The sequence below is a fragment of the Cyprinus carpio genome, chromosome B4 (assembly GCF_018340385.1).
Source record: "Cyprinus carpio isolate SPL01 chromosome B4, ASM1834038v1, whole genome shotgun sequence".
NCBI lineage: Eukaryota > Metazoa > Chordata > Actinopteri > Cypriniformes > Cyprinidae > Cyprinus > Cyprinus carpio.
In genome coordinates this window covers 2557023-2571204 of record NC_056600.1, presented here as the reverse complement: position 1 = coordinate 2571204, position 14182 = coordinate 2557023, and the positions used below count along the sequence as shown (strand labels likewise).

The window sequence follows — 14182 nt, the reverse complement described above, 5'->3', positions numbered from 1 at the left end:
AATTTGAAATTCTTCAGTCATTTACAACTTTACAAAATTAGAAATTAGAAAAAAAAAAAAAAAAACAGAAAGAAACGGTTATTCGTCTTGTTAGAAGCCATTTTACTGACTGAAACTGACATTTCAAGGTAAAAACTTACATACAGTTACTTTTAGAGTTAATACAAAATGAAAATGTGTCTTTTGCTGCTTATCTGTAGCTCTGAGCTCATCTTTATGCCAGTAAAGTCCAGATAACTTATATGTAGGAATGTACAGTCTTTCTCTTTCAGGGAAACAGACCATTTATTGATTGACTGTAACGTTACAATAAATTCAAATGTAGAATGAGAATGTCATTCTGTACTTTGTCATATTCCCAACCACGAACGTGTTGTGAAGGAAGTGGTTATAGTTTGTTCAATTTTAAAGTGTGGTTTGGTCAAGTCTCAGCCTCAGACGTCACGGCCGGAAGGTCTGGCTACGCGAGACTAGGTTTGGTCTGGCTACGATAAGGCCCTTTAACATCAAATGTTAGGCCACAACTTCCGGTTTCAAGAAAACTGCACTTATTAAACCATTACTGGGGTGTTTGAGGTGTAATCTTGTGTATAGATGGCAGCAGAGAAAGAGCGAGGTCAGTCATTCAGAGCACATGAGCTCTTTATATTTAATGAACTTTAAGATCTGTCAGGATGGATTTCAGTCAAATGTGATTCTTGATGATTGATTAATGATTTAATCACGATCATTCATGATTACAGCAGGATACAAACAGAAGTGAAACAGTTACAAAATAACTACAGCTGTTTAAGATAATTAATTTAACGGTCTAGTGTGTGTGTGTGTGCGTGCGTGCACGCGCGCTCCCGCCCTCATCTCAGTGGCAAGTGGTTTAAACTCTCATTCATTCGTCTAAATGTTTCCCTTTTTGCACTTCTCCTGTAAGTCGTTTAGGAAACAGGTTTCAAAAGATGTAATTTGTGCTTTTACTTCCTCTTCGGTGCTTTTATCCTTTGAATTGCTCAAATTTGCAGTGTTTGTGATGATTGACATGGTACCAGGCAGGGCCGGCCCAAGCCTTTATGGGGCCCTAAGAAGAATTTTATATGGGGGCCACTCAGTGCCACCAATAGGAGTCAATGCATGATTATTTGCACACTATAAATCGGACACATCCATTATCTAACACACCCACAGTTTTATTTGTTGTAGCTGTGTTGCTTACATCATACCATTTTTTTTAAACCCTTATACGATTCTTAATTGTAACGGTACTCACAGGAGTGGTCGGCTGTTAATTTGCACTTTAACATTCAAAGTCTTACAGTACTAAGTGGCATACTTAATGTGGTGTACTGAAAAGTAGCTAAATAAACCAGCAGACAATGCATTTACAGAACAGAATGTTATTTTGACAACCTAAATTATTAAACACAGCAGCAACTCTTAATCTATAACTAGCTAATTGAGGCATAAAAATATAATAGCAAAGACCCCAAAAGTAGGCCAAGGTAAATAATGTTGAACTGTTATCAGTACCAAGTTTATGAAAAAAAAACACTGCCCTTTACCCACTGTTCATCTATAGTTTTTTTTAAACACTTCAAATATTCTGAAGCCTAAGCAGTATAATTCACTTTAAAGATTCACTTTCATTAATGAGGAAAAAATGTGTCTCCTGGTGGGAAAACAAAGACTTTTAAGATGGAAATGAAATGACCATTATGACAAAGAGATTGTAGCAGAGGATCACTCATCAGCTCAGTTGCCATTTCCACTCCCTAGATTTTGTCACAACTTGCTTTTGGATTTATTATGAAATGACTATTACAACAAATATGATTATTTTCTATATATTTTATATTTAATGGTATGATAAAATATTATTTAAATATGCAATATTATTTAATTATCTTTAACTGTAGAAGCTTGATTTGTTTATTTGAATTTATTTTGTTATTCTTCATGCACAGCTCTTTTTTGACATCAGTTTGTCAGATGTTTGGCTAGTTATCACTGTCAATCATAGCAATGACTCATGGAACAATTTAGCAGATTAGCAGGGGCAAATAGCATTTACATTATAAATAATATTCAGAGGGAGATGGGGGATTGATTCCCCTGATCTATATGTTATTTTTTAATTTTATTTATTTTTATTCTCAGTGAATATGAGTAAAAACTCCAACCAAGGTGACACTACTCCAATAACAGACCATGAAAAATGAACTTATTTGACTTTTTCCCCCCAATCATGTGTTCTGATAAACACCTTAAAATAGCTCAGGTTTTCTGTCCATCATAATGTTAGTTCGCTCATATATGTTATGTGGATAAATATCATGAAGATATTTTGAAGAAAGTTGAGAACCAAAACCATTATTTGACTCACCACCCAAGAAGTAGGTGACTTTTTTTTATTCAGTAGAAGAATAACGATTTTTAGCTGAAATCCTGGTGCATGGTGAATCATAAAATGCAAGTAAATGGGTACCGTCACTTTGAGATTCAAAAAAGCATATCAGGCAGCAGATCCCTGTGGCACATGATGAATATTAAGGTCTTATGAAGTGAAACGATTGGTCTGCACAAGAAACTGAAAATAATTTACAACATTAGTACCTGTAATGCCTCAGACAGTCTAGAGTGATGTCTGGTTCACAAACAAATCATTCTTTTGAACTGGTTCTTTTTGGTGAACTAGTTGAACCAGTTCACCAAATCGGACTGAAGCGTCTGAAACAGTTTGCGGCTCGTGCAGCACAGATCTTCAAGTTACTCAATCAAAACTCACTTTCAGATGCCTGACACTCACTCCGACTCGAAAGAGCACAAAATAGTGGAGTTTCTGATTCTGTGATGAATGAACTATCCTAAGAAAGTTCTGTTGGTTTGAAATTGTAATTTTTAAATGAACGATCTGATAAATCGTTCTAAAAATCTCTCGGGTGCTCAAAGAGTCAAAGGTCTTGTTTTTCAGCATCATCTGCAGTCTGCACTGACCAGCGGTTCCTTCTGCCTGTAGCGATGGCTCGTGTTTTCATAAATCACGTCTTCTGATGGCGTGTCTGTGATCTCTGCTGTCATTTTTTGTTTTTTGGGCTCTGCCTCAGATGTTGAGTTGTTGTTTTCTGCGGCTCCAGCAGGATGGTCTTGGACCGCAGCGTATTCACTGGTCAGCGAGGCGATGCCCCTGATCTCCCCTGATGGCGGTTCAGTGTTTATGAAGTTGATGGAGGAATAATGAAGAGATTCTGGTGCACTCAGTGCAGTGGATGACGGCATGCCATTATTGACATCAACAAACTGACCATCATTATCCAGAGCAACGGTCTGGTGGAGAAGAAACAGCAAAATGAGTGAAGAAGATCCGCTGAATGACTGCCTATAATGTTTTTGAGAATGAATTGCTCACTGTATGAGTCAGAATGAGTCCAGATGTGGTTTCTGAAGGTTTTTCTTTCCTTTTTCTGAAAAACATTGTGTCAGATCATATTTATATTATATATAATATGTATGTATGTATGTATGTGTGTGTGTGTATATATATATATATATATATATATATATATATATATATATATATATATATATATATATATATATATATAATTTTTGTTGTATTTTGACTTATATTTTGATTTTATATTTGTGCCCACCGTTCATAGCAGAGCTTCATGATGCACACGCTCATCATTACTGACGCGATGACAGCAGCTCCAAGCAGCACTGATGGATAATGGAAACCTAGAAAGTAGAGTTTTATTGCTCAGAGGTTGTTCTTTCATAGGTCAGGTGATCTCAGATGTTAAATGGACATTTTTACATATTGCACTTACATATAAGCTCCTAAATGAGGTGTCCAAGATACTAGAAAAGGTAGTATCCTCACAATTATATTCCTTCTTAGAGAAAAATGGCATCTGTGAGGATTTCCAGTCAAGATTTATACCGTATCATAGTACTGAGACTGCTCTCCTTAGAGTTTTAAATAGATTTTAAAATCTTGCTCATTACTTATAAAGCCCTGAATGGTTTAGCACCTCAGTATTTGAACGAGCTCTTGTTACATTAAAGTCCTCCACATCCACTGCATTCTCAAAACTCTGGCAATTTGATAATACCTAGAATATCAAAGTCAACTGCGGGCGGCAGATCCTTCTCCTATTTAGCGCCCAAACTCTGGAATAACCTACCTAACATTGTTCAGGAGGCAGACACATTATTGCAGTTTAAATCTAGATTAAAGTCCCATCTCTTTAACCTGGCTTACACATAACATACTAATACACTTCTAATATCCAAATCCGTTAAAGGATTTTTAGGCTGCATTAATTAGGTAAACCGGAACCGCGAACACTTCCCATAACACCTGATGTACTTGTTACATTGTTAGAAGAATGGCATCTACGCTAATATAAGTCTGTTTCTCTCTTATTCCGAGGTCACCGTAGCCACCAGATCCAGTCTGTATCCAAGTCAGAGGGTCACTGCAGTCACCCGGATCCAGTATGTATCCAGCCCAGATGGTGGATCAGCACCTAGAAAGGACCTCTACAGCCCTGAAAGACAGTGGAGACCAGGACAACTAGAGCCCCAGATACAGATCCCCTGTAAAGACCTTGTCTCAGACGACCACCGAGACAAGACCATAGGAAACAGATTATTTTTCTGCACAATCTGACTTTGCTGCAGCCTGGAATTTAACTGCTGGTTTCGTCTGGTCAAAGGAGAACTGGCCCCCCAACTGAGCCTGGTTTCTCCCAAGGTTTTTTCTCCATTCTGTCACCGATGGAGTTTTGGTTCCTTGCCGCTGTCGCCTCTGGCTTGCTTAGTTGGGGACACTTCATTTACAGCGATATCGTTGACTTGATTGCAAATTATTGCACAGATACTATTTAAACTGGACTGAGCTGCATGATGGCATCACTAAATTCAATGATGAACTGCCTTTAACTGTCATTTTGCATTATTGACACACTGTTTTCCTAATTAATGTTGTTCAGTTGCTTTGACACAATCTTTTTTGTTTAAAGCGCTATATAAATAAAGGTGACTTGACTTGACTTGACTTTTTAAAAGTGTACTTAAGTGTCTTAAACATAGTCATGTAAGTGAACTCTGTCATAAATATAATATCTGCAAGAAGTTTTTTCAATAGAATAATTGACACTTTTTTACAAGGGTAAAGATATAATTTGTGATCTTGTCAATCAGATAAAGCTGCTGTTTTGTGTTTCTCACTTGTCTCTTTTGGCGGTGGGACGGCCTGAAACTGTTGACTTGCGCTGCCGTAAATGTTTGCGCTGAAACACTGCAGGATGTCCGTGTCCTTGAGGGACCTATGGGTGGTCAGGACACCCTTCACTCCTGTGCTTCCTAACGTCTCCTCACTGATGGATGTTTCTGTAGAGTTATAGAGCACATGTCCAGACAGACGCCACTCTAGTGTAGGGCAGGGATTCCCATGAGCCTCACAGACACACGCCATTGCGCTGTTTCGGCTACAAGAGCTGGAGATTTTGGGTGCAACTGAAATAGAGAACATGATTGTTAGCATAAAGAAGTTCCCTTTCAGTCGGTCACCGATGACCGACAAAATTGGGATCTCGCCAGAGAGACCAATCCACTTCGAGTGTAACTAAACGAGCCAGTGCACATTGGCATGCGATTACTGCATCCAGCTGCTGCTGATCACAGCATGAGTATAAGAGGCAGCAGGTGCACAACATTTATTCATCTTTTCGCTTCGGAGCCTTACTGCAGATCCACCAGGCCAAAGCCATGAAGGACCTGCACGATGGTGGTCATGACCAGGAAGTTCTACATGAGCTGCGTGCTGCAACGGACCTCACGCTTCGAGTGATGAAGGTGACTGCACAGTCCCTGGGTCGTGCGATATCGACATTGGTGGTCCAGGAGCGCCAAGTCTCGATCCTCCTACGGCAGAGGCCATTCCTGCGGTTCGCATTCAAGGATCAGGCATATCAATACAGGGTCCTGCCCTTCGGCCTGTCCCTGTCGCCTCGCGTCTTCACCAAGGTCGTAGAGGCAGCCCTTGTTCCATTGAGAGAACCCTTAGCACTGACGCACTGGCACACAGCTGGCCCCAGGACCTGCACAAATATGAGCCTGCTTGCACAGAAACTGCCCAAGATCAGGGAGGACGAGGAGCAGGACTTGTTAGTGGATCCATATTGGCCCAACAGGACCTGGTTGCCGGAACTCATGCTCCTCACGACAGCCCCTCCCTGGCCGGTTCCTCTGAGGAAGGATCTGCTTTTTCAGAGATGGGGCACCGTTTGCCAGACCGGTGGAAACTCCATGTGTGGTCCCTGGATGGGACGAGGAGGTTCTAAGTGACTTACTACAGGAGGTAGCTCTCACTATCGCTTCAACGCGTGCTCTGTCCACGAGACAGGCCTATGCGCTGAAGTGGAACCTGTTCGTAGAATGGTGTTCCTCCCACCGGCAGGACCCCTGGAGATGTTCAATCAGAGCCATGCTTTCCTTCTTGCAGCAAGGGTTGGAGCATAGGCTGTCCCCCTCCACCTTTAAGGTGTACGTTGCTGGTGGGGAAGCATGATGTTCGCGTCAGGTTAAATCCTCCTAGGCCTCCCTCCCTACCCTCTTGGGATTTGGCATTGGTGCTAAGAGCCCTACAAGCTGCCCCCTTCGAGCCTTTGCAGTCAGTCGAGTTGAAGTTTCTTTCTATGAAAACCCTACTCCTGACTGCATTGGCCTCGACGCCTAGTTCTCCAGAGAGTCCCCTAACCAGGCAGACCCTGTCGAGTCCTCCAGCACTCCAGCGGCCAGATGTGGTGGAGTGTCTGGCACAAGGCCTTTCAGCCATTGAATTCCTGAAATCTGGTGTGAGGCTAGTGCCCATATGAGTAACCCAGTTGTGATCCCATATGTATATTTCCACGGTACACCTACTAAGGCCGTGTGTCCATCATCGAAATGATGCAGCCATGAGCCCTCTCAGAGACTTCCATGTGCAGTAGGGCCCCTCTGGGTTACACGTGAGTAAATGTCACTTAACCCCCTCTGGGAGGAGGTGACTCTGCAGTGTGTCTCTTCCAAATAGAAGAACTTGCTTCCCCAATGTTATTCAAGTCCTACTGTTGGGTTGTGAGGAACAACTGTAGTCGACCTTCTCTGTGTAGAGCCCAGTCCTATCGTCTGCCTTATAGGAAGGATCAGGAGGCCTACACAGGGCACTGGAAGGGGCAGCACCTGTGGCGTGTTGGTAGGGATCCCAATTTTGTCGGTCATCCAACGTGACATCGACTGAAAAGGAACGTCTCTGTTACGTATGTTTTTAGTTTTTGGATGAAGGAGGGAACGGAGACGTCACATCCTGTCGCCACAGTTGCTGTACCACCACTGAGCTCCCGGGTCACCGGCTCGGCTCCTCAGTGAAAGCATGAATGAATGCTGTGCACCTGCTGCCTCTTATACTCATGCTGTGATCAGTGGCAGCTGGATGCAATAATCTCATGCCAATGTGCATTGGCTTGTTTAGATACAATCAAAGTGGATTGGTCTCTTTGGCGAGATCCCAATTTCGTTGGTCATCCGACATGACGTCTCCGTTCCCTTCTTCAGGGAACAAGGGTTACCATACATAACTGAGACGATGTCGATGGTCTCTGCAGTGTAAAACATGTTTGTTATTTTAATGATAAAAACTTAAAATGTCACACACTGTAAAACCCGATAAGTTTAGAATACTCAAAATTTTTGTGGACACCCATTACCTTAAAAAAAATTTATTAAGCAACTCAAATATTTTAAGTTAACATTAATTATTAATAACAATTGTCAAATTAAAAAGCTTAAATTTGTGTTTACTTAATGTTTAAATGCAGTACACTTAAAATTACTGTTTATCATACATAATGTTTTTCATTTACCAATTATTTTGATGCTGTGGTGCTTTATTATATACAAATACTAACTCATAAAATACACTTATGCATAAAAAACACACATACAACTGTGGCTAAACAATTGAGTTTATGATTTTTTATTTAGCCTTTTTTAAACCACATGGACTGTGTATTTCTGAATGTCAAACACTGGAAGATCATCTCATCACAACTGCAGTGCTTGCAGGACTTGTAGTGGTTTCATTGTCCGTGATAACAAAATCATCAGGAGAGGTGTTTGTGTCAGTGATGTCTGGCTCAGTTCCTCCTGGAATAAGCACAGAGGATAAAACTTTAACTTCAGAGACTAAAAGTAGACATTTATATTTACTGCCAATAGAGTGGGAAAACTATAACATCAGAACCCGGAAGAGTAATTCGCCATGGGTTCCTTCTAGATTTTCCTATGTTTTTTTAATTAAAATAAAGCCTGTGGTAAACATAACTTGATGATACTTTTATGTTTTGTTGTAAAACGTAAATTCCACACATCCATACCCAAAATACAAATTTTGAAGCAGTTATGTTCATTTTTTAAAATGTATGTTTTTAATAAGTAGCTAGATAAGATGGTTTAGGCTGTGAGTGTGTGCAGTTTACATTGTAGAACAAAAATACACATTTTGAAGCAGTTATGTTTATTTTTGGAATTACATTTCCTTGTTCTGACGTTATAGTTCCACCACTCTATTTCAGATCTATTAATGTACTTAATACTTACATTTCATGTCCTGAAGAACAGTTCTCCTCACACACGTACACTGGGAGAGTATGAAGGGCTCCTTTCATGTTGACATCATGTAAATAAAAAAATAAACATGTTAAACAAGCAGGCCAACTTTATTTTATATACAATGAAGACAGTGATGGAGGTAGTTATTGTGTGTGAATTTGCACTCACCTGAAGATGAGACATGTCATGCAACATTTGTGAAATCTTGCTGGTGTGTGCCAATTTCTCTGATATGGTGAAACTCAGTACAAACCACAAACACGCACAAGTAAGTGTATAACCAACAATGGATGCAGAAAAGACCTTTGTCCTTTTATGTAATGACACATCACACAACTTGCTCTTCAACTGAATAGAAGTTACCTTCAGTGTTGAGGCTCACTCTTTTGTATTGAGCATCCAGTTCAGCCTGCAATTAAAGAACATTTGTAAAGGTTTACTACAAGTTTGTAGATTGCTTTTGTAAATTTAATATATTGCAAAATTCATGTCTGTGTATTAACTTTACCCTAATTTTGGATTAATACTCTTAGCAGCTAGTTGTTTAAAAACAAATAAAAATCACATTTACCAAGTGCCATTTCCCAAAAAAAGTATGGTATGGCTAAGATGATCGTAGAAACATTTGCCACCAAATGGTCTCAACAATCGACTTAGCTCACGATGCTTTTGAGAACCGCAGCCCTAAACATCGCAGTTAACAGCAGAGTAATTCAAAACGAATGTTAGGACTGCGTTTACTGAAAAAATGCTGGCTAACGTTAACATTACCAAAGTCCATTTAAGACAAGTCATGTCACTTGGTGGCCATCTTTGAAATGCCTCCCAGGCATCGTATTTCTTTGAATTGGGAAACATCAAATTCTGCAAAACTGTTCACTAGGCTTGCGATTAAATTTCATATTTGAAATCACCAAAGAAATCCGATAATAAATTTTTCATAAATGTTGTTTCTTTTGCTCAAATAACGTTATAAAAAGCGTATTATTCAGGCTAGATCAGCCAGTGCGCATTCGCAGTCCTGAGGGCACGTCTCAGAATGCTGACTGATTCTATATCAACCAGACACTGCTAACGGCAGCTGCAGTGACGCGCTGACTTTACCGATTAGCGATTGGCTCCTTCATTCAAAAGGCGGGGCTTCCTGTGATTGAGCGGCCATATTGAGCGTTGCATTTTTCCCCATTCAAAACTATACCAGTGACATGTCTTGGGTATTCTATAGTCTTTGACATTAGTGCCCTTCTTTGACATTCAAAATGTGCATTCAAAAGCACTAGAGAAATGTCGCGCTGTGTAAAAACAGCGTTTCCCAAAAAGTAAATTATTCCTTTATAATGATATTTTTACAACACTCAAAAAGAAATAAGAAATTTTCACAGTTGTTTTGATTTACTTACAAGTTGTTCCATTAAGTTTATTCCAGTCCCTTGTGAGTCTCCGCCATGTTGAATGGATTCTTCTGAATCTGAACGTCGGTTAGAGCAACTACGTGACGTCACTGTACGTAACTCAGTAAACTTAAAAATAATAATTTTAATAGAAGAGTTTACTCAAAACTGTTAAGCCACACAAAAATAAAACTAAATTCCTCGTTCCTGATTCATTGTTATAAGTTGCATCAAAGATTTAACAGACTTTAAAGGCAGTGTTCTTAATTTTTATAAGTTAGTAGTACTGTTCGGGTTTACAGTGCAGTAAAACCATGTTAATTTGTTAAAAGTTCCCTTACTATATACAGTGAAAAACTGTCTCAGAAAAATAAAACTGCTTCATGACTTGTAGGTATTATTACATCTCATTGTGGGTGAAAACAAAAGTTCATGACAACAACAGAAGAAAAACATAACTTAGTACTAATAGTATGATGAAGTAGAAAAGAGGAACAAGCCACAATTTTAAAGTTACGGTTAGTTCCACTAGATCTACTATATGCCACACTGGTGAAAATTACATTCATGTGTTTTACTCACAGTAGTACTCAATTATAAAAAGTCTTTAGTTTATATAATTCACACAGAAATAAATATTATCATTTACTCACCAAACCTGACATGACTTTATTTCAAAAAGATTTTTTGAAGAACTTTGGGATCCAAACAACATTGGACCCCACTGACTTCCATTGTATGGATGAAAAGATACTGAGACATTTCTCAAAATATCTTTCTAAAAAAAGTAAGGAAGTCATGCAAGTTTGGAATGAGTGCGAGTAAACATTGTCAATTTTTATTTTTATGTGCAAACATTATTTTGAGCTCTGTTAACATAATAATGTTATTCAACTTAATATTGTGTCTAATTTAAATTTGTTGAAACAACCTCTTTTTGGAGTTATCAACTTAATCAAATTAACTACAGTGTAGTTTGTTGGTTAAACATAATTTCATTAGGCCTAGTTGTCATCATGACTCAAAAGATTGATGCAAACTGTACCTTTTTTTTTTTAGCCAAAACATTGTTTAATGTGCAGCAACCAATGCTGTCAGTTGCCACAGAAAATAATTTAGACTCGTACCCCAGTGTTTGATCACTGCATTTCCATTATAGAAGGGCTGCTGACAGTTTCTTGTAATTTCACTTGTTTAAGAGCAGTTTCACAAATGTTTAATTTCAAAACCTTGCAATTCAAAATGCTGTAGCATGACTTTTTTAATACTCACACTGGACGTCCAGCAGCAGTGATATGTTCTGTGTGCCGCGTTTGTTCTCAGCTGTACAGTAGTATTGTCCACTGTGTGTCGAGTCTGTATCATTAATGGTCAGGTTTGGTCCAGTCTGAACTGGATTCAGGAGTCCGTTAGTGTCTCTGTACCAGGTGTAGTTCACTGCTGGGTTTGCATTACTGCTGCAGCTCAGAGTCACAGAACGACCCTCCAGAACTAAACCAACTGGATTTATCGTCACCGATGTGTTTCTAGGAGCATCTGATGGAGGAGAAAATCATTCAGGCAATTACTTTATGACATACAGCACTAACTATAGTTGGTCATTGAGCATATATTGATTCAGTTCCTGTCTTACACTGAACTAGTAGCATCCAGGACTCTTGTGTTGTGATCGGCTGCTGTAGCTGGTGTGTTGCAGTGCAGGTGAAAGTGACTCTATGATGACGGTGAGAAACAGTCAAGTTCAGATCAGAGATGAGCTCAGTTTGGTTCTGATACTGCTTTTCTGTGACGTTCTCATTGAGAGATGAGCTCCATCTGAGAGATGGTGGACGAGATGGACAGAAGATCTTAGTAGAGCAGCGCAGATTCACTGAACTTCCCTCAATCACCTCCATCATCTTCATCAGCTCCTGCTGATCCTTAAAGACCCTCAGTGTGGGTTTGGGTGGAGATTCTGAAACACACATAGAGATATTACAAGATCATATGGATTATTATATCCAGAATTGAAGGTACATATTGTTTAGTAGTAGATTTATTTTTAATTTGTCTCGAGTCACACTCTAGAAGCAGCATTAACAAAATGACACTCACCTAAGACGACAATTTGAACTTGGGAGTGTTTAGGTTCTTTGTAGCTATATTGCAATGTATCGCTGCCTTCAAGTCTGAAGTAATATGACCCTTTATGACTCTGACTGATATTATCGAAGCAAGTGGTGCAGTTTTTCTGTGTAGCAGTGCCAAATATTTCTCCTTTTAACGGTCCATTGTTGGGGCTGCTGGAGTCAAACTGGAGTGTTTTGCCTTTAAACCATTTTCTTTTTGCACTATCAGTGAGATCATTTTTAAGATTTTGACCAATATCAAATGTGCAGGGTATAAAAACACAGGATCCTTTTAGAGCTTCTACTCTGTTTGGGAGATTGATTTTGTAGCTACACAAAACACCTAAAACAGATGCAGACAAACAAACAGAAGTAATCATACAAAGTTAACATCCAGGACAAATTTCTGCAGCACTTACTGCTCTTCAGTCTTATGAAGGTCACATGTAAGTGCTTTCATAATATTTCAGCTTGTTAAAAAGTGGAATAATCTAGAAGAATGAGACCTTGTATCAGAGATCCAGTGAGGAGGAACATCACCAATGTTTCCATTATTTACATTCACGTCACCTTAGAGCAGAATATACAAACAAATGAAGACATATTTTATAGAATGAAAAAAGCAGAAATGTTGGACTTGTTTTTGTTTGTTTATCCTATGCACCTATCAGTCACCTACAGGTGTGCGATGGCAAATGTTGCTTGATAGAATAAAAAAAAATTATTTGTGTCTGAATTTATAGCTCTTTTGTTGGTACATAAACTCTATATTTCTAAATTTTCTAGATTTTTATGTGAGAATACAGAACAACACTAATGATTTAAAAAAACAGGACATGCTTATCTTGAACATATTATAAAGCTTAGTATTTCAAAATCTCAAAAGTACAGGAGTAAGTAAGTTTTACTGTGTTGTGTGTAAATGACTTACCAGAGAAGAGAAAGACGACAGAAATCCTCTCAGAGCAAAAGCTGATGCTTCTACACTGAATGGAGGGAGAACTGTGTGTGAAAATGCACTTCCTGTTGTTGATAGCAACAAGTGGAATATATTTTATTACTCCATAATATACAATTCTGCTAAGGACACCCATTTGGCCAGCAGCGGCCCTGTTCAGGAATAAATGCAATCCAAGAACACAGTGTACAGGAAACATGCATTTTTTTTTCTTCTCATCTTTTGCATTTCTTATTTACTTTAGATTTTATCAACATTGTTTTGCAGTAATACATCTCATGTTCTGAATTCTGTTTTACAGTGTACTTCGAATAAGGAATGTGGGACATTGAGAACTACTGTAAATAGTCTGCAAGCATGTTTTCTTGCCTGAGATAACTGAGAGAAGCCGAAAAACAAGAGATTTCAGCAAAATATTGCTGTCTGTATGTAAGGCGTCTGTGTCTGTGAACTCAATATGAGCTTCTCACTTCTATAGCCATATACTTAGGTCTGTATAGTAAATGTAATTCTGTATACATTTATATTTATTAATTTGGCAGATTCATCATAGAGGCAATAAACACGAGAAGAGCTAGTAGCCAACATTTCAGATATGGTTAGAACAAGGACAAATTAAAGAAAAGTTATTTTTTTGTTGTTGTTTGTTTATTTTACAATCAATGACTTGTTTTTTTTTAATGGGAATATGTGCTGTTTTGTACATTAAGAGTCTTTCACAGACTTGTTATCTGCAGTATCTGTACTGAAACTGGCTCTGTTAGGGTGGCCCTTATTGGGGTGTACATTTATTTTATTTTTTTTAACAAATGTTAACCTCTCACCCCCTTATTTGTTACTCCACTAGAAGTTAGTAATGTATGCAAAATTCCATCCAGATAATTTGTCCTTTAGGGTGTGCTCAAAGAATGTATCTTTTTATCAGCAGGTACTTCAAGAGCTGATGGTTAGAGAGTCATACTTGTAAACCTGAAGGTCATGGGTTCGAGTCTCAGTACCAGCAGGGATTGTAGGTAGGTGGAGTGAATGACCAGCACTCACTTCCACCCTCAATACCACTGAGGTGCCCTTGAACA

General features: G+C 38.9%; 1 protein-coding gene across 1 annotated transcript; it reads right to left on the bottom strand.

Annotated features, from left to right (window-relative positions):
• Positions 1-2361: 2361 nt before the first annotated feature.
• Positions 2362-13250, bottom strand: LOC109072284 (myelin-associated glycoprotein-like). Its single transcript, XM_042721597.1, has 9 exons — positions 13080-13250; positions 12655-12718; positions 12135-12491; positions 11674-11994; positions 11313-11576; positions 5227-5514; positions 3642-3729; positions 3398-3452; positions 2362-3315 (listed from the first exon to the last, which is right to left on the bottom strand). Exons 2-9 carry the CDS (start codon positions 12698-12700, stop codon positions 2965-2967), a joined length of 1770 nt encoding a protein of 589 aa, XP_042577531.1. The 5' UTR covers positions 12701-12718; positions 13080-13250; the 3' UTR covers positions 2362-2964.
• Between the last annotated feature and the right edge of the window lie 932 nt (positions 13251-14182).

Excerpts from the sequence above, each read along its gene's own strand:
- LOC109072284 (XM_042721597.1), bottom strand. The coding sequence starts at position 12,700 with ATGGAAACATTGGTGATGTTCCTCCTCACTGGATCTCTGATACAAG. Across the intron at positions 11,995-12,134 it reads AGTTCAAATTGTCGTCTTAG|AATCTCCACCCAAACCCACA; the intron begins GTGAGTGTCATT and ends TGTGTGTTTCAG. Across the intron at positions 3,730-5,226 it reads CCCACCGCCAAAAGAGACAA|GTTTCCATTATCCATCAGTG; the intron begins GTGAGAAACACA and ends TCTACTTTCTAG.